We start from the raw sequence: 21762 nt of genomic DNA on the forward strand, positions 1-21762 counted from the left end.
TATATAGCCACCACTCAGTAAAATATAGAAATCAAAATCTAATTTAAGTTATTCTCTACATCTACTTATATAACCCCAAAACGTTTCACTTTCATATCATCAATATAGCATTAATATGTATAATTAATGAAAAATAGCCACATCATGGCATTAACTACAATAATATTTCATTTCTAATGGTAATAATGTCATCAAACCACCTCAAGTTTTGTAGTTTTCAATATCCAATACACAGCTGTACCCAGAAAATTACACACCACAGAATCGAACCTGCAAATTATTTTTAGTAAGTTAAGTTTTTAATAACCAATTTAATTTGAGCTCTAAATATGTCAGCATTCTTGCAGATCATGGCCTTGGTGTAATATTGTTTACTGTAGTGTGTGTTTTGTTTTATTCTGAAATGCAACACATCCGACTTGATGCTCGCTTCGCTTCTCCTTTACGAAAAAGCGAAGGGAATATCAAGTCGGCCGCGAATGCTATTAGCTAGTTCTCAAAACTGACGACAAATGGATTTTGAAAAGTAGGAAAATTATGTTTAAAAATTGACATTTCACTGAAAACTAATATTTTTCCGAAAAACTTTGAGTTCCAAGCTTCAAAATGAGGGGTCATTTATTAAAATCCGTCCAGCTGATTTCCCGTAATTTCCATTACCAGTTCAAATTATATATATAGATTTTGTATAAATTTTATTTTGTATTTAAATTTTATTTTGTATAAATTTTATTTTGTATTAAAATTTTATTTTGTATTAAAATTTTATTTTGTATTAAAATTTTATTTTGTATCAAATTTTATTTTGTATTCAAATTTTATTTCGTATTAAAATTTTATTTTGTATTGTTTATATCGTGTATACCACTTCCGCCGGGTGCTTGCCCACTTGCAGTGTAAATAAATACATACATACAACAATCTGCTCCCATAAAAACTTCAGTGGTGTGAAGCAGAAGAAAGAAGGGTTGCATCTTAATGCAGTTCTGTCCACACAAATACCCCCCTCCATTTAAAAAATTGCTGCTACTGCTGATTGTGACGATATTTAATTTGATGTGCTGTTCAATAATTCTTAGTTAATCACTATTTTAATGTACTTAATCAATTATGTAATTGATTGGCAGTAACAACTATTACTATATAAGAGTTAACACATAAAATGAATCAATTTCAAATCTAGTTTCCATAATTACATTTTAAATTATAACATTATCATAAAAATAACTGTGTAACATAAATAATAAATTAAATTTATATTTAAGTACCGGTAAAAATCAATAGGCTATACAATGACAGTATACTGCAAGAAAGAGATAGCCCTATGAGTTATTTTTTATTTAAATTACATTTATATTTTATTACTCTAGCCTGTCAAATTGAGAAATCGATGTTCAAGTCTTATCAGTACAAATTACCCAATAGTTATCAGATAGAAAAGAAAAATTTATGTTTGTTAAAGCCTCCGCTCTTTACTCTTTTTTTTTATCAGCACTGACCTTGACTTCGCATCTGATGGCCAAGTTTAGCTTACTGAACGGTTAGTGTTCACATAACTTGAGAGTTATTCATAATTAAGTACTAAAAAGAAACTAGTTAAAACAGGATATTGGCTTAAGATTAATACTGTTAAGTTAAATAAACATGGAGTCATGACAACCAAATATGTTTACGTTAATTTCTTGAACTTGCATACTTGTTGATAGCTCTCTGTGCATGGATCACATTACATCATATCGTATCAGCTGCTGTTACAAATACTTCTTAGAAGTTGAACAACCATTCAGTGCACTGACAGTAAGTATCAAGACGGAGTGTGAACACATCAAGTGTTAGAGGTATGAGAAATAAATTTTATTTTGTTCTTTAAAAACTCGTAAATTTTTTCGCCATGTAATGTCTGAATTTCTACATATACCAATATCAGATATATGGATGGTTAGTTATTTAACTTCCTCTTTATAAAATTATGAAACTGTGTGCAATATTGAAAGATAGCATAACAATTATGGCATATATACAATAACCAAGAAACTTTATTAAGATATATATCCCACAAGAATGTTACCCTTCACTAAAGGTTACTAAAGGACACAACAAATTAAATAAAGATTATACTAGCTCACGGAAAGTTCATGTGATTTTGGAAGTGAAAATCGTCAAATTTATAAAAGATTTTTTTTTTTTGTGCAAATGAAGTTTAATATTTAAGGTGCTATACTTCAGTGAGACATGGCAGTATTTTCATAAAATACGAGTACTGGTACGTATTTTCTTTGGACCAAAAATGCAATAAAAAACGTCTGAACTTCCCATGCTCTACTTCCCCTTAAATAGATAAATAAATAACAATTGTATTATTTTTTAAAGAGGGTAAGTTTATTGATAATTTATAATCAGCTACCTGTGCTATATAAAGTCACTTAAGAATACATGTGATTTTGTAAAATGTGAACAGAATATTTAATTATGTCTACAGCAATAAGTTTCAAAGTTTTTAAAGGAATTATTCCAAAAGACTTGAAATCTTAAAACATTCAACTGAGAATTTTGCAATTGTTCCCCGTGATCCAAAGGAAAGTCTAAAGCCTTCAGTCTGCTCTTCCATCTTCAGGCAGTGCACTTCTTGGTGAACCTCGTAGAATGAAAGAACACTTTCTTGTACTGCATGGTGAGTTGTAATCCGAATGAGAGTTCCGTGTTGGCAAAATCCCAGAATGTGAGTTAAGGTTCCTATCTCAGTGCAGTGTCTGCACTGGGAGCCAATCCTGAGACAGACCTGGCATAGCAGATGACACTTGCTCTAACACTTAAATTGCCTCCTTCCACTCAGATATATTTCCAATGGTTAGCTGGTGTGTATTCCTGAAATAATACAAAATCTCTACCTTTCTGTGTAAGTGTACGGTACATATACATACTTCCTGTAAAAATATTATCATACTAAAAGCATAAATTTTTCAAGTTTTCGAAGAGTTTGTGAATATCTATTTAGAAATATGAATACATATTATAATGTCGTATATAAAATATACATTTATAAATACAAATAACTGTATCAGTATACTATAATCAAATTTTGCTATTACGATTTCTCATACTTTCATTAGTAGCAATTGCCTAACAATATGTTTCTTTTAAAATTATTATAATTTTTGTTCATTTGTGCTTGATTTGTATTGTATTTTTTGTCTTCATTAGTGTGTTATTGTAGCATCGAGTAATATAGAAAATGACTAAAAAAGTCAGTTCCTTACAAGATACAATTCAACATTACTATTCCTATTTCCATTATCTTCTACTGTGCCCATTGATGCATACAATATTTATAAAGAATACAAGTAGTGAAGTATAGTTCGAAATATTTTTGGTTTGTGGCTTTTGTGTCATTGTGCACATCTCTAGATGGATTTTAAACATACGAAAAAAAAAAAAAAAAGTCGGTTAGAAAAGATGATTTCCAATAGATCTTTTCAAGATAATTATATCTGATGGTTCAAGCAATCTAACATACCTACTGTTCCAATAATGAAATGAATAAGAAGAATAAATTTTAGGGAGAACACCTGCCTCTGCAGCCTGCAAAACTTACAGATTACAATCAACAATAGCAGTTTCGAATTTAAATTCGATCACGAAATCAATAAAATTGGGAAATATCAGTAATTAAAAATGGATTATATTTAGTATCAATAGTAACAGAAATATTACACCTGCTGCCATATTACCGTTACTAATCTCAACCTCTCTCGACATAGAGAATCTTTCTCTTTCAGTTCTTTGGCAGAAATGACTCTCTGATGCCATGATCTTATTGGTCTGCCACATACTCTTAGTCTAGCTAGCAAAAATTGAAACATTCTTTTAGGCCATCATTGTTGATATGACCTCATGAGGTGTTCAAACCAATTCAATTCCTTTTTTCAGTTCTATATATAACAGTCTTCTCTGCTTTCATTCGTCTCCTTATTTCTTCATTCCTAATTCTTTTTCACTTAAGTAATCCATCTAAGAGTTTTCTTTTGCATTCTACATTCACAGTCAATATTTCGCTATTGTAATAAAGGATAGTCTCAACCAAGAATTTGCCTATATGTATCGGCATTTTAGTCTTTCTTGATATGTTGTTGTCTCACCATATTGGATTCAAGGATCCGGATCTTTCTTGTCTGTTCAATATGTATCTTAACATCGGCAGATCCATTTCCAGCTTTAGTGACTGTAGTTCCTAAATATTTAAATTTGTCTACCTGTTTAATCGGTTCTATTTATTACAACCCTTGAAGTAACTTTCACTCATATTTTTCTCCATGACAGATGTTTTAATTTATTTAAACCCTTGAATTTGATATTCCACTTACGGATTACTATGGAAACTCATTTATTTTGAAATATATACATTTTTCATGCTATTTTACTTATCAGGCAGCCATTATATCAAATTACTTTCAAGAGAAAGTTAATGTTTCAAAAATTAATTTAATTTAATTTTTAGGACTCATAAAAAAAAGTTACAAACTTTACAAACTTAGTTTACATTTAACACATGAAAGTTATTATCATAAATATATTAAAAAAAAAAGTGAGCTAATATAACCTGAAGTATCAACTGAACTCATACAATTTATTTCAGCAGACCAGGTTCCAGGTTAGTGTATCCTTCAACATGTCTCCACATGTCGCTGTGATTGGGGCGGGAGTAGTGGGACTTACTACAGCTGTGCTGATGCAGGAGAAGATCCCAGGACTGCAGATCACACTTATCTCCGAGCAGTTCAGCCCTCACACCACAGGCGATGGCTCGGCAGGACTCTGGAAGCCACACTGCCTCAAGGACACTCCACAGAGCGACATCTTGTAAGCACGTTCAACCCACATTCTCTTTTAGCTATGAGGAGTCATGTAAATAATACCTGAATTTTTAATATACGAGAAAAAAATTAAAAAAGAGAAGAGGAAAGAAATAAAAAAGGAACACGAATGAGAAATGAAAAGAGTGTAGGTGACAAAAAGAAAGAATAAGAAGGAAGGAAAACAATACACAAAAAGGAAGGAAAAAGGAAATGAGACAAGAAAAAAGAAGGTGAGAAATAGATAATTACAACAAAAAACGAAAGAAGTAGAAGGAAAAAAGATGAAGTGAGAACGCCAGAACAATAGGAAAATAACAGAAAAAAGTAAATAATTGATTAACTAGCGGTCTTACTCGTGTTAATTATGTAAGTTTGTGCGGCTTACAGCTGTTTCGGTGCTTCATCACACCATCCTCAGAGCCTACTAGATTCCGGCGTCATCTCGAACTTCTCTGCCTGTTATGTGGGTGCGTTTGATTGTTGAAAGGTGTTGAAAAGTGGAGTCAAATAGTGTGTGTGTACTGAAATTGATCTGTGTGTTGAGAATTTGATCGGGGTGTGTTTTAGTATGTTTGTATATTTCGTATTGTTCTAGTGTGTTGAGTTTTTGGTTCTTGGGTTGTATGTGTAGGATTTCCATGTCCGCATTTATGTTATTGTATGTATGGAAATCCTACACATACAACCCAAGAACAAAAAACTCAACACACTAGAACAATACGAAATATACAAACACACTAAAACACACCCTGATCAAATTCTCAACACACAGATCAATTTCAGTACACACACACTATTTGACTCCACTTTTCAACACCTTTCAACAATCAAACACATCCACATAACAGGCAGAGAAGTTCGAGATGACGCCGGGATCTAGTAGGCTCTGAGGATGGTGTGATGAAGCATCGAAACAGCTGTAAGCCGCACAAATTTACATAATTAACAAGAGTGAGTCCGCTAGTTAATCAATTATTTATATTCAAGTGTTAAAAGTAGTGTACGCAAGAGTCAAAATGGAAGAAAAAAGTAATTGTACTAAATGAGCAAGAATACGAAAAAGTTAATTTAAGTACTTGGGATGACTAATAGCAAACACAATTGATATAGAATTGTAAAAAAAAAAAAGAAAATAAAGGTATCCCCGTCACATGGCATGATGGCACTTGGGGAGGTAGAGCCCCATGCTTTCCATGACCTCGGCACTAGAATGAGGTGGTGTGGTCGGCACCACACTCTGACCGCCTTTTACCCCCGGGAAAGACCTGGTACTCAATTTTATAGGAGGCTGAGTGAACCTTGGGGCCGTTCTGAAAGTTTGGCAACGAGAAAAATCCTGTCACCATCTGGGATCGAACCCCGGACCTTCCAGTCCGTAGCCAGCTGTTCTACCAACTGAGCTACCCGGCCACCCATAGAATTGTAAAGAAAAATAAAAACAAGATTGATGTTAGGTAAAAAAAAAAATCTTACCACGTCCGACTCATGGTGGATCAGTGCTTGTGCGTTGAGCTTATAAGTCAAGGGGTTCATGTCCAAATCCCACTCCGCTCTAGAACTTTTGCAAGTCAATGTAAATTTCACTAAACGATGTCAATATATGCCTACAGATGGACATCAATTCGAATAAGTTCTATGATACAAGATAGTACCGGTACTCACTATGAAATAAAATTGATAACCTTAAGAAAGACATTAAGATTGCAAAACACGCCAAGAAACGTAAATGAAATTCTACAAAACAATAGTAGATATTATTATGCAAGCAAGATGTGGACAGTTAAAGCCTCTGATAAAAACAAAATGCAAATTGCAGAAATGAAATATTTGAGATCTGTGAAAGGATAAACTATACTAGACCCCACTAGAAATGAAGATATCATACAGATATTACTAATAGGTCCCATATACAAAAAAATTAATAGAAATACGAAAAAAATGGCTGGAACTTGTAGAAAGGTTGCCAGAAGGAAGAATCTTTGAGCAGAGCCATTTTTATAATCCCAAAGGACATCGAAATCAGGGAAGACCCTGAAAGAAATGGAATGAAGGAAGAACTTACGTCCAACCAATGCAGTGAACATGAAGGTGAGCATAATAATAATAATAATAATAATAATAATAATAATAATAATAACAATAATAATAATAATCCGTGGCACTACAGCCTGTGAAGGGCCTAGACCGACCAGCCGACCGCTGGCCTCATGCTCACATGCCGAAGCAGAGGTGGACAATCATCCAACCAGAATGGAGGTATCGTGTGGTTAGCACGATGATCCTCCCAGCCATTATAGCTGGCTTTCGCAACCCAATTTCACTACCTATCGTAGCTCCCCAAGTGCATCACGATGCTGGGTGGGCACCGGTCCCATATACTGGCCAAAATTTCATGAGAAAATTTCTTCCTCATGAGGACTCGAACCAGCACGCATTCCGTAACGCGAGTCCTAGGCAGGATGCCTTAGACCACGACGCTACAGCGCGGGACTGAAAGTGAGCGTATACAAGCAGAAATGCGATGAGGTTTATCAGTCGATAAAACCAGTTTCTGGAGTGGCCATGACTGCAAGAGAAAAAAATATATTGTGTGTGTGTGTGTGTGCGTGCGTGCGACAGAGAGAGACAAACAGAGACAGGAAGGCAGAGAAAGCAGGGAAAGATAGAGGATAGAGGGAGAGAAAGATGGCATTGTTTGCTGTGTTTCTCTACTGTTAATGACGTGGTGTTGCAGACGCTGGTCCAGTAAAACGTACTCATACATGCAGAAGCTGTGGCAAGATACAGATGCTGGTGAGATCGGAGTGTCACTGATCCCGAAGTACCAGCTGACAGAGAAACCTGGAGGGGCAGACAAGGAGCAACCTGAGTGGACCAAGGTCCCGGTTGCATACCAGATTCTTGACAGGGACCAAGCCCAGAAAATGTGCTATGGGAACAAATCCAAAATCACGTGAGTATTCAAGTACGAGGCGTATCCATTTGAAAATATTTGTCACATGGATCGTAACTTTCAAGTCACTCAATTCCTATTAATCTTTCTTCATTCACGTACAAATCCAGATTCAATTTCGTGAGCCATTGTTACTTTGAGATCCACTATTCTGCATTAGGCATATAAGAAATAGCACACCCGATTTATGTAATCTCTCAATTAAATGACACCAGAATTTAAATGTTAACAAACCAAGTCATTTATTTGATTTAAATAACTTAATAGTTAATCAATGTCTATATTTTATGGAATTTGAAACATTAAGCATTTAAACAGTATTTGTCTGCACTCATAGTTGAGTTCTGGCGTCTTGTCAGCTCATGTGAGTTGTGTGGATATAAAAGGAAAAATTGTGACAGTGTCGTATATAGTTCCTGGGGTAGCTCAGTCGGTAGAGCGATCACGCGCTAAGCGAAGGGTCCTGGGATCGATACCCGGCCCCAGAACAATTTTTCCTTTAAATTATTCAAACCTGCTTTACAGGGAGCTACTACCTAAAAGCCAGATTTGTATAATACATTCGTTACTGGAGGTACGTTAACAGAAAGCCACAATTTAAGTCACACCCAGAATTTGTGTGCACTCATAGTTGAGTTCTGGCGTCTTGTCAGCTCATGTGAGTTGTATGGATATAAAAGGAAAAATTGTGACGGTGTCGTGTATAGTTCCTGGGGTAGCTCAGTCGGTAGAGCGTTCGTATGCTAAGCGAAGGGTCCCGGAATTGATACCCGGCCCCGGAACAATTTTTCCTTTAAATTATTAAGCATTTAAGATTTACATAAGCTACCGGTATAAAATACTCATTGTTACACAACAAGGACCAGGAGATATTAACATACATGTTACATACACAATAGCATATGAAGAGTTCGCGGGAAAAACGATGAATGTCACATTTCTGTTAAGGATTAGATAATGCTCTAATTGAGTCTATAACTGCAAGATGTAGTGCTGTTTCTATAGAAAATAAAGGAAAGGATTACTGTATTCGTGGTGATAATTCTCCTTTTTACCATTTTTCATAAGAATAACATTAAATTTCGTAGTGATCCATTGAATTAGATAATGACAACAACCTTAAGAAAACTGTGATATTCATCGTTTTTCCCGCGAACTCTTCATATGATATAAAGTTCATGAAAAATATTTCCATAACACATATTTGTCTTCATATATTCTTTCTATGTTCGTTCTTTGGATTTAGTGTCCAGAGCGAAGTCTCCTTGGAACCACAATTTTGCAAACCTTATAGGTTGGAGGTCCTACAAGTTTATAAAGAGTATTATAAAGAGTAAATCACACAGGATTTTTAAGTGAAGAGACACTCTTATAGGGGCAATTATCAGGTCCATTGAGGAAAACTATCTCTCACATTCGACACTTGAGATTGTAACACTGTTTACAACTGATATTGTTTTTTTTTTTTTTTTTCATCATTGGTGAGATGTTCCGGAACTGAGCCCCCTGAAATTAAGTCCTGTTTGTAGTTTTCCTCCATTAAGTATTAGTCGTGGGTGACATTTTTATTTATGATAGTGAGAGATAGTTACTTCTGCAGAAATTATATTTATTCTTGTATGCATCCTGTGTTGCTTTATGTAGTATTGGCAGTATACTGCCCCCACTTCACGAAACCTTATTGTGTCTCCACTTGAGACAAAACTGTAGAGGATAGAGAACACGTTAGTCAGAGAAGGAACATAAATTGGTAATGTACTGCAGGGGTGGAATACACTTCATCTCGTTCACACTTGAGCCGGCTCGATTCCTTCCCTACCTGACAAAGAAGTTCAAGCAGAGGGGAGGGAAAATTGTAAAGCGCAAGATAGATAGCCTGCAGGACCTGTTCAACCAGCAATTTGACGTCATCGTCAACTGCAGTGGACTACAGGCGCGTAACCTCGTAGGGGACAATTTGGTGCGGCCTGTGAGGGGACAGGTGCTCAGGGTGAGTGGCTCAGTGTCTTATCCTAAGACGATGTAGCATTGCTTCTGAAATTGGAGTGCATGGACTATTTTTATTTATCACTTATGTTATTTTTAATGAATTATTCTTTATTTTTTATTGAGAAAAATTTTCTCTGGCACCAGGGATCAAACTTGGAACCCTCAGTTCTACGCACTGAGTGCTTTAACCACTGAACTACACCAAGGCTCAATCACCAGCACCAGATCGAATCTTTATAATTTGGTACTTTCTCTTAGTGGCTTTTTCTTTCTCTCTCGTAGGGAGAAGGGGCCCAAAGGCTCCATGTTCGACATATATACTGGGTATATTGACACATATATTAAGTCAATTGTCATTACACAAGGAGTGACGTTGGTGGCTGGGACTCCACAGTATATACGAGACACTGTTGGCGAATAGCTCAGTGGTTAGAGTGCCCAGTGCAGAGAAATGAGGGTCCCAGCTTCGATCCCCAGTGTTGGAGCGAATTTTTTCTCCATTAATAACCAGTAGTAACCATAACAGATAATTCTGTAGAACCAAAAAACTATTTATTTATTTATTTACTTACTGGTACTTACTTTCTTACTTATTTACTTAGTTATTTCTCTATTATTTAATGATCAGTACTTATTTACTTACTTAGTTATTGGCTTAGTTGCCTCATGAGTGATGCCTTATTGGTATCACTTATTAGATTCAAATCTGTCTTCAGACAGTTGACTAAACAACAACTTCTTTACTTTTCATTCATTCATTCATTCATTCATTCATTCATTCATTCATTCATTCATTCATTCATTCATTCATTTTATTTATTTATTCATTTATTTACTTATCTATCATTGATGAAGGTGATAGATTACTGAGAAAATGAAGAAGTAAAAATCCTACACGCAATAGAAGTACTAAAATATAAAAATTGAAACCTAATACTAGTAGATTTAATCGAGTAAGGAAAGCAATAAATACTACCACCTCAAACTGGAGGAATAAAAGAAGATCCATAAATTGATATAAATTGTTATATTTATGATTCTGTAATTAAAAGTATGATATTAAATATTTGTAAATTGAGCCAGACATGAATGCTACTATTATAGATAGAGATTTTTTAATAGTAAACTCAACTTCTTTGCATTTTCATATACAGGTGAAAGCCCCTTGGTTGTTCCATGTGGTGTCACAAGAAAAAGAAGATGGAAGTTACATTATACCAAAGTAAGTTCCTAGACTTACTTTACTTTCCAGTATCGGTATCTAATTTAAAACACATCTTCAAATTTTATTTATTTTTCAGCTCGCATGACTTAACCTAAGTAATTCTTGCAGCTCATAACATGAATTACGAATGTCCTTACAACTATTGTATAGTATTGCTTTGAAATAGAAGTTAGAAATATCTAGAAACAAATCCAAATTATAGACTTTTCATAGCAAATCGCATAAGTAAACAATTGGAAAGTTATAGAAAAGTCAATCATTTCAGTTACATACATATAAAATACAAAATACTATATTCTGATGACAATTAGAAATCTGAAATATGACTGTTGACAATAAAAGAATTCAATTATTTCTTTATATAGCAAACATAAAGTATAATTACATGGGAATAAAAACAGACGAATTTGTTGACACGAAATAACAATGATGTTATATAAGGCTACAGACTTGTTTATTAACATTTTTAAGATTAATTATGTTTTGTAACATTGCCTTTTATGACAGATATTGCGATAAGGAGAAAACAGCCTTTAGACTGGACTTGTTTCTGTCTGTTTTATCCTTATCTATAGTTGTGTAATTTTGTGCAATCTAGTACTGTAGTACTCAGTACTAGATAACAGTGCACGTCACATTAATTAAAAACAGATAAAAGCAAGTATACAGCATTAAATTGTTCTGGTTCCCCAAGGTCAATTGCGGACACGTGATATATTTTTACTATCATGAGAGTAGGTCTACTCCAATGAAATACCGTTTCAGATAAGACATGGAGAGATGAATGTACTTCGAAGAATGGCGCGAACAAAGGGTAAAGGTCCAGTGTAATCTAGTTGCTAAGAGGGAACAATAGAGAAGTAATCAAAGAAACTCGTAGTCAAACAGTATTCATAATTGAGACGGTCTTTGGCCTACTTTCGCAATTTTTTTAACAATTTTGGTAAAAACATGTCATGGTTATAATACCGTATTGTGAATTTGTGTAATAATAATATGCGTTACAAGAGCGTTATGTTGAAGTTTTCATGTTCGAGGAAAAGTTTGAAAAAGCGAGACGTAGTTGAGCTTTTTTAATTTCCGAGAATTGAAAGAAAACATACTGCTCGTGAAAAAGCGAAACGTAGTTGAGCTTTTTTAATTTCCGAGAATTGAAAGAAAACATACCGCTCGTGTATCGTACATAATTTTGTGCGAAGATCGTTTATTACATACCTGAAAGAGGAATTTCTAATTAGTTGCAATGAAATCTCCATCTTGGTTTCTGTTCAATGACGGCAAATTTGCAAAATAAAAATATCTCTTCAACATTGTTGCTTTAAAATGTTTTCTGTACCGTGATATACGTCTGTCTTTTTTTTCCCCCAGTCTATGATGAGTCTGGAATCTTGTTGATTTTTTCACGGCTTCCTTAATGTTACTTGCATCACGAATGCAGTAACTTTAGTGGAGTTGTAGAGTTTACTTAATTTTTGCAAATATTTAAAAACAATAATTAACAGTACAATTTAGGTGAAATTGCAGTGGTAAGTTTCCAATTTATAATTATTACTATATTGAACGTCTCTAAAAATAATATGTTAATAGCCTAAAGCAGTAAAATCAATATGTCACTTAAGCGGTAAGAAGAGGGAAATTGTTATGTGTGTTAAGTTGGGAATACTGAATGTGGAATTTTAGACTTTCCACGGATTGGTTTTGTACGGAAACCAAGCAAATACGCATGATCTCGCACAAAATTAATTACACACATCCACTTAAACCATACAATTAACATACGAATACCTACCTCATATGCAGACACAGCTAAATAAAAAAGAAATATGGTACCGTACATATTAGTAACAGTGGGATCGTTATTTCCAATGCTAGAAATTCAACGTTTTACATAGGCAGCATAAGAATAAGTTACAAACCTTTTGAAATCAAGGGGAAAAAAGTGGGACAAACTCATTTTGCACCTAGAAGTAAAATGTAAATGTTGGACACAGGTTTTACATCTGATAAACAAAGGTACTGTAACATACTAAGAGGACAAGGAAGTTACATGCTGGAAGTTCTCTTTTTCACCTTCATAGAAGGTGTCAGAATCAATTTTTTTTTTAGCGGCATGAATAGGGTATACACATTTGACTGCATATTTCTTCACAATATGAACATTATTATTGTCTCATTTCAGTGAGGACTCTGTAATTTTGGGCGGTACCCTGCAAGAGGGGAACTGGAATACGAAGCCAGATCCCGCTGATTCCATTTCCATACACAAAGGATGCTGTGATCTCATCCCCGGATTAAAGGTATTTCCTTATTTTCACATTTATGTTGTTGTTGTTTTCTAATGCCAGGCGTTTGACAATAAAGTCATTTGACCTCTTGCACTCCAATATTTTTCAAAGATATTATCATGACCAGCCACTGAAGCTCAGATTTTGAGGTGTTCCGAATCCATTTCTTGGTTTGAGTTGCACAATGGGCAGTTAGGGGACTGATATATTCCAATTCTATGCAGGTGTTTGGCCAAACAATCATGGCCTGTTGCCAATCTAAATGCAGCTACAGACGATTTTCATGGTAAATCGGAAATTAACTGTGGATTTTGATGCAGAGAGTTCCATTTTTTCCCTTGGGATTGAGTTATCAAATTTTGTTTGTTGAAGTCTAAGTATGTAGATTTAATAAATCTCTTCACAGAGTAATACGTAGATTTAGTAACTGGTCTGTAAGTAGCAGTGCTGCCCTTCTTTGCTAAAGCATCCGCATTCTCGTTTCCCAGGATTCCACAATGGGATGGTATCCATTGGAATACAATTCTTTTATTGAGTGATATTAATTGAGAGAGCATTTTAGTTATTTGTGCTGTTTGAGATGAAGGTGTATGTTTGGAGATGATTGATAGAATGGCTGCTTTGGAGTCTGACACTATAACTGCATTCCTAAATTTATTATTTATTTTCACATTTATTAGCTGATATTTAAGGAGAGAAATGGATATCGCTTGTAAGCTAACATAAAAACCGTTTTAATATTAGGGTTAATACATGAAAAACTATTTAACTTCATTTCAGATGCAAAATTAATAATAATTTAATATTAGAATACGTTATTGTTATGTTCTAGGAAGCTGTAGTGGTGAACGAATGGGCAGGTCTCCGCCCCAGCCGACCCAAAGTTCGCCTGGAACGAGAGATTATAACAGACAAATATGGAAATACATTACAGGTAGACCTACATGTAACACTATATAGATATTATTGATATTATTGCATTTAAAGTAAGCTACAGTTTCATTAGATTTAAATTATTTTGTGAATGTCAAATTTTAATGTAGTCAAAGAGCTAACAGAGTCTGCTTTCCATATCATTGATATGAATTAAAAACCTGATGAGTCCAAATGGAATTTGTAGTGGATAAAGACTGTGTTTGGAACAGGTTTGTATGTATGTATGTATTTATTAACACTACAATTGGGTATACACCCGGTGGTAGTGATATATAATATACAATAATTATAATTACATGAAATAAGATAAAATAAACGTAAATGAAATAAAAGAAAATAAACGTAAATCTATAAATAGTAGATGCAATAAACCTAGGGCTATAAATAAAAACTATTCTATAATAACGCCTACGATAAGCAAAAGTATCTAACTTATAAGTATTTCTGTTTCACCCAACTATTACCAATTAAGTAATTACATATCACCTTAATTAATTACATACCAACTTAATTATATATAATCTTAATTAATTACATACCAACTTAATTATATATCATCTTAATTAATTACATATCATCTTAATTCATTTACATATCAACTAAGTTACGTATCATCTTAATTAATTACATATCAGCTTAATTATACATAAACTCAATTAATTACATGACACAACTTAAATAATTACACTGCACCTCCAATTACATTTTCAGTAATGGGGTAATTTCGTTTTCCTTATAAAAATTTTGAAAGGACTGTAGAATACAGGTGAGTAACTGAAAATTGCTGTAATGGTGCGAGAAATCAAGGCCAGTTGTACACAGGCGTACGTGAAGTAATAATTTCATGGAAAATAGGTCTACTTGCCTTTCATTTGCTTATTTTTTTTTCTACAATGGAAAGTACTGGTACAATTTTATTATCTGGTCCAGGAAAAATACTCATCTTTATTCACTGATCAAACGTATTACTCATTCAAAATAAAAATGTAATGTTTTGCTCAGCCTTTATACATTTAACAAAATTAAATCCAGATGAAAATAAACTTTGGATAAAGTGTTTAATTAAAAAAGTAATCCTATCCTGAATTTTCACAACTATAATTTAGGCTCGAAATGCTAAAGACCATTCTGTTCAGTCCGTCCACTGATTTTCTCTTGGGTTTCTTGCATAGCTTCTAAAATTATCCTCTTTTATGTCTCTCTAGGTCTTCCTTTTATCCTTCTTGACGGAATCCAGTCAAATGCAATTTAGGAATTCTCTTCTCATTCATTAGCATTAAATGTCCACACCATATTAGGGTAGATTTTTGTTGTAATGTTCTACAGAATATCATTTTTAACCTGCATTTTTTGTCCTATAATAGTATTTCGAAGCATATCTTTTCGTGATATTCGAGCTAAATGGTGCAAATAATCCATTTCCATTGCCAACAGTTTGTGTTTATAAACACAGTTTAACTGCCAAAATTCTGATGCATATAAAGCTGTGCTTTCGACTATCGGTATAGACTTGTAGATTTAATTTTGTCCCTTTTTTATCTGTTTATCCCATAGGACAACATTGAAATGTGATATAGTAGTTTTTCTCTTCTTTATGTATTTTCTATGTTGTGTATATTTTCTTCCATAACTGATAAAATTATAATACAGGATTTAATAACTATTTTATATTCAATAGAATATTTATTGTCATCCACCAGAACATCAAAGATGTTACGAGTCTTGTCAAAATTTAAAATTCATATAAAATAATTTACATGTATAAAACAGTAACATTTGTTCATGTCACATCGAAGTAGATAAAGTACACAAATAAAATCCTGGTCTAATCTGAGAAGACTTTTAAGGCAAATTAAGAACATTTATTATTTGAAAGACTCCTCATATTGTAATAACATAGTTTAACTAGAATGATATATGTGAAGCAATTTTTTTAAATTTATACACAGCAGGTATTTCTCTAATTAAATCTTATTTTTTCATTCTTGGATACACTCTTTTAACACTTGTATAATCACTGTATTGCTTTACTCTGTTAATATTATGGTAAATTACCTGGCTGTCTAGTATCGATGTCTGCCAAGTAATTTATCATAATATTAACAGTAAAGCAGTTATTACTTGTTCGGTGAACTCTTGTTTCTTTCCATCTAATTACCATGTAGGCCTACTCTGACTTTTGAAAATTAAATTTTAACTCCATTGATAATATTCTTCGATTAATTTCCTACTCATAAATTCTAGTTCACTACATTGCCAGTATGATCTGGTCATCTGCAAATTGTAGAGGTATAGAATATATTATTGTATCTACCATAACACTCATGCTGCTATCTTCCAATTGTTCTAAAACGATTTTAAATAAAATCGGGAGTAAACAACGACTTCCTTAAAGACGTAATTCTTTATTCACATAAAATCCTGGTGATAATTGTTCTCCGTTTTTATTTGTACTACAGAATTTCTGTACAGATTTTTTATTGCATTTATTAAATAAGTAGATATACCAATGTTTTCTACTGGTTTTTGTCAATTAATTTATTATACCCCTAGCAATTGTGGACCAATAAAAGGAATACTGCCTCCCTTTTAGGTCACGATATCTGCCCATTCATTTTCTTCGATGTCCTGATTATAATGTTACATTGTTACTTTTTGCTTCAAGTGAATTCGAAAATGTTCTAAGTAAATATAACTTTTATTTACTACATCAAATGTTTACAAACAGTTTTATGTTTCCAGGTAATCCATAACTACGGACATGGTGGAAGTGGAGTGACCCTAAGCTGGGGCTGTGCCCATGAAGTTGTGGACATTCTCCAAGACATTCTGTATAACCAATCAACTACCACAACGAGGCTGAGTTCTAAACTGTGAAGTCGTAAACGCCAAGAATTGTTACTACAAATAAACATTTTACACAATGTAACAATCACAAAATTGTAAACTCTTCAGTCAAATGAATGCAAACAAGAGGACCCAGACGTAATGGACACAACAGAGTGGCTGACCCGTCAGGTCTTTGACTCACTACTCTTACAGACATCTAGTTGTTCATGTCATTGATCAATTTTTCTAATTCTCCGTTCTTTCTATTATCATTGTCGTCATCACCATAAACGAATTTTGAATAATTTCAAGGAAAAATTGTTCCGGGGCCGGGTATCGATCCTGAGACCCTTCACTTAGCACACGAACACTCTATCGACTGAGCTACCCCAGGAACCATACACGACACCGTCACAATTTTTCCTTTGTATCCACACAACTCAAATGAGCTGACAAGACTCCAGAACTCAACTATGAGTGCACACAAATCCTGTGTGACTTAAAGTGTGGCCTTCTGTTAACGTACCTCCAGTAACGAATGTATTATCTGCATGAAAGCCAGATTTGCATAAACGAATTTTGTCATAGGTCTATGAACGCTTATTTCTATTAGGTCACCACATACGTAATGTTGGCTTTTTAAGTTTGCTGTGAAATTTACAGGACGGTACTCGTAGAGTGTCAGAAGAACATTGTACTTCAAAAGATCCATTTCTTCGCCACATTAAACCGCTTAGAAAATCATTCAGTAGGCTTATTTGTAGATCTGTACCTTATGAACAGGCTCAATGCAGAGTAGATGATAGAATTATCAGGAGAATCGTCACACATGTGATAAAAATGGGTATATTACTGCAGCCCTGACATCTCAAAACAGTGGTTCGATCCCCCAGTTCGGCCCCAAAGTAATTTTATATGTCTGGTGGAATTTTGAAAGTGTGATTCACTGGACGTTTGTTCCAAACGGACGTGCAGTCCATGCGAATCTTTATTAACAGTTAGAACGATTTCATGAAGTAATGAGAAAGAGGTACCTGAAATAAATTAATCAAAATAGGATTCTCTTGCAACAGGACAATGTGAGATTCCATACCGTTTGAAGAACCATTGGGAGGAATCGAACTGCTACTACACCCAGCATATAGCCCTGATCTTGTCCCTTCAGATTACTATCAATTTCGATTCATGGCCCTCTTTCTGCATGGTAGAAATTTCCAAAAGCTGGAAGCCGTAGAAATGGATATCACAGAATTCTTTGCATAAAAAACCAGAAACTGGCACCATTGCAGGATAACAAACCTCGCTAAAAAAATTCGCTCACGACCACAGAATGTAATGGGCTTTATTTTGAACAATAGATTAATTTCTTGGCACAATACACTTCAACTAAAATTTTGCTCCAAAACCGACATCACCACTTACGTGACAGTATTTGTATCTGTGGACAACCATGCAATGAGCTGAGAATTTATAAGAAGACAATCACAGATTTAAACTACATATTGAAGAATGTAATATGAAGTTTTCAGCAAGTAGGCCAAATGCAAAATTAGATGGAACCTGCAGGTAGTTTCCAAATTTTGAAGATACAAAGTCCCAATACAAGTTGCACAACCCAGAGACTCTTCTAATATAATCGCCTTGGAAGCCTTAAATCTCATAAACATTTATACATATCATAAGAGAACAGTTGATACGATGTACAATAACGCAACATATTTTTTAAATATAATTTATGTACAAATTTAATTATATTTTTGTAATAATGTCATAATAGTTAAATAAATGCAGTGAACTATTAGAACATACCTTTGTCAATATCCACCAGAAGCCACTGGATGAAACATCAAATTGAGTGGAAGTTGTCTTGTTTTCCTTAACATAATCTCCTTCAAGAGGAAAGTATGGGTGAGGAACAACTAATCAGTTTTCTGTTATGCTACTAATAATATGGTTAAACTTTTTAAATTAACAACTTTACTGCGTTAAATAATTAAACTATTGTGGTGTGTAACTTTTAATTCAAAACAATAATGTAATTTTATTCTCACAACAATAACCACTTTCTACAATTTAATTTAAACACTCCCGTCAACAATGGGATTTCCACTCCACACATCAACACAGTATTCGTTATTGCACTCCACAGATGACAATGACAATTCACTTGGATTATTGCGAACAACAATGTACTCCTAATCTCAACTAATGTTCACAAAGCACTATTTACAAAACAAAACTGTCAGTTCTCAGTTCACAGTTCGTTTGCCTTGGCTAGTTCTTCTAGCTCAGTCACTCAAGTTCACAGTATCTCGAAACCAAGACCTTCAGAGACAGTCCACTGAACTTCGAACTCAGGTCCCCCAACTGCGGTCCACTACACTCGAACTCAGGACTTCCGGCGACAGTCCACTGACCAGGACGCTCCCACAGCTGCGGACACACTCAAGTCGAACTCCGGTCTCAAAGCTGGCTTCACTGCTACACAAGACTGACTGGCTTGCTGTCCAAAAATTAGCAACGACAGCTCTCAGCTCACTTGGGTCTCCTATTTATCACTAGACCATAGTTTCGAGAAAATACGATGCTCGAAATTTCTACAGATGCCGAGAAGATGGCGCCTCTCGACTTCTCTGGATTTCTCCCTCAGTCGCAACTGCTTTACTTCCCCCCCCCTCTCTCTCTCTCTGCAGCGGCCCAGCATGCCGTCGTTCCCCTTACGTCGCGCCACAGTGCACCTCCCCTTGTCCTCTCAGCATGCAGACGTTCCCCTTACGTCCGTCTTCTCACGCGCGCCCCGCCCTCTGTGGGATGCGTAATCGAGCCTCGACGTGGCTGTCACAATACCTTAGTGATTGGTTCCGGCGGGAACTTTGACATTATCAAACTTCTAGTGAGGTCTTGCGCTTCTGATTTCTTCTTGCTTTGTGTCTTGGTGGGGCGAATTTCAAAGGTGAAAACCAGTTCAATATTTATACGAAAATCGAATAAAAAGAAGCAATTAACAGGTTTTTTAAAATTATTTTAAAGAACAACGCAGTTTACCAATGTCACATTTATTTATTCTGTTTTAAATCATACACTGTAATTTATATAATATATATATTTATCACATTAACAAAGTGTTGTGGATGGAGTACATTCACCATCCATCACTTTCTTAGTCGTCATTGTCTTCAATACACGAAAACAAGAATTTTAATTCATAAAACTGCAGATTCCAATCTCTGAACTGAACTAAAATAGTTACACGTCATTCTGTCTGCAAGATTATAACAACAGCTGAAATAATACAGCTACGTTCATAAAGATGAGACTTTAAGATAACATATCTGTGAAATTTGTAAATAACTTAATGTCGCCTATAACTTGTATCGTGTTGTGAAAAACTGATTTATTTCAAATGGAAGAAATGTAACACTTCTTTATGATACTATTTCTTGCTTCACAGTATCAACAGCTTGTACTGTCTTTCATTAATGCTGGAGAACTCGTAAGTTGTGAAAAATAAAATTTCACAATTTCTCCCCTTTCTTCCTCAATTGCTTGCAGTATAAGAAGCAGTGGCATAGTGTCGGGGGAGACTTTGAGATTGAGTCTACAGAAAAAGTCAACTGATAGAAAAAATAAAATATAAATAAACAAATAAAAAAACTACGAGTGTCCAACTCATGTGCTATGTGATTAGGGAGTCTTCAAATTATTTGATGTGGTACTACAGTCGATTATAAACTGGAACCGTCCTAGTTCTCATACAAGTGTGAATTATATAGCTTTTCCCATTGAATTTTGACCTGCCCGCTGAAGGAAGACAGAGTTCAGTTGTTTTCCATAAATAGCATAAGACGCAGTATCTGAGACTGGGGGCTCTTTCTGAGGGTTTAGTCTTTAACTGCCTGCTCTCTTGAAGTGACAATGGGGGTGGGAAATGGACGGCTGAATATGCCAATATCCCTCACTCACTGACCAAGCTTAGTAGTGATTCGACTGCTTCGTGTGCTGTTACTAAATGTGGTCGTTTGCAGTGGCACAAGTGTTAAATAAATATTCTGATTTTAATTGTTTTGGAAGTATGGACGATTCTATCGATTTGGTTGACTATTAAAAATGCCGTTTTCGACACTGTCTTACGAAAGTGCGAATTAAAAAGTAAAAGACCAACTCCTAAACCTGACATTATCTTACATGAGAAGACACAAAAGCGAATGTTTCAAACATCGTGGTATGACAAATTTAATTGGTTAACCGGCAGTCATACTCAAAATAAATTGTATTGATTTATATGTCTATTGTTTGGGAGAGAAAAAGAGTGGAGTGAAAGTGGAATATCAAGTATAAAGAATATTGAAAGGAAAGCATGCAAACATGAAGCGTCTAAAAGACATATTCATAATAGGGAATCATTTCGACTGCTGAGTAGGGTTTTATCTGAAATTGCACGTTTGTCTGCCATTATGAAAAGGTGTCTGCTAATCGCAAAATATTAGGTCGTCTTGTTCAAACTGTAGCTCTCTTAGGAAAACAAGAACTAGCTTTCAGGGGACACAAAGAAGGGTCGGAATCAAACAATATGGGCAATTTTTTTAAATTGTTAGACTATACTGCACAGGAAGAAGAATTTATGAAGGACCACTTTTCTTCTTCTTGTTTCAAACGCACTTCGCCAGACACCCAGAATGAACTGATTGAGAT

The 21762-nt window shown here is 34.6% G+C and overlaps 1 protein-coding gene across 3 annotated transcripts; it reads left to right on the forward strand.

Moving 5' to 3' along the window:
• Positions 1-1558: 1558 nt before the first annotated feature.
• Daao2 (D-amino acid oxidase 2) lies at positions 1559-20560 on the forward strand. Of its 3 annotated transcripts, none has more exons than XM_069827626.1 (8): positions 1559-1797; positions 4634-4857; positions 7588-7806; positions 9571-9796; positions 10950-11017; positions 13200-13317; positions 14138-14239; positions 16984-20560. In XM_069827626.1, exons 1-8 carry the CDS (start codon positions 1717-1719, stop codon positions 17116-17118), a joined length of 1173 nt encoding a protein of 390 aa, XP_069683727.1. In that variant the 5' UTR covers positions 1559-1716; the 3' UTR covers positions 17119-20560. The 3 variants fall into 3 exon arrangements, with proteins under 3 accessions (XP_069683727.1, XP_069683728.1, XP_069683729.1); XM_069827627.1 differs by having other exon boundaries at positions 1700-1838; XM_069827628.1 differs by lacking the exon at positions 1559-1797 and adding an exon at positions 1802-1838 and having other exon boundaries at positions 4637-4857.
• Positions 20561-21762: the final 1202 nt, after the last annotated feature.

Source organism: Periplaneta americana, chromosome 6 (genome assembly GCF_040183065.1).
Source record: "Periplaneta americana isolate PAMFEO1 chromosome 6, P.americana_PAMFEO1_priV1, whole genome shotgun sequence".
Classification (NCBI taxonomy): Eukaryota; Metazoa; Arthropoda; class Insecta; order Blattodea; family Blattidae; genus Periplaneta; species Periplaneta americana.

Excerpts from the sequence above, each read along its gene's own strand:
- Daao2 (XM_069827626.1), top strand. The coding sequence starts at position 1,717 with ATGGATCACATTACATCATATCGTATCAGCTGCTGTTACAAATACTTC. Across the intron at positions 1,798-4,633 it reads AACCATTCAGTGCACTGACA|CAGACCAGGTTCCAGGTTAG; the intron begins GTAAGTATCAAG and ends AATTTATTTCAG. Across the intron at positions 9,797-10,949 it reads TGAGGGGACAGGTGCTCAGG|GTGAAAGCCCCTTGGTTGTT; the intron begins GTGAGTGGCTCA and ends TTTCATATACAG.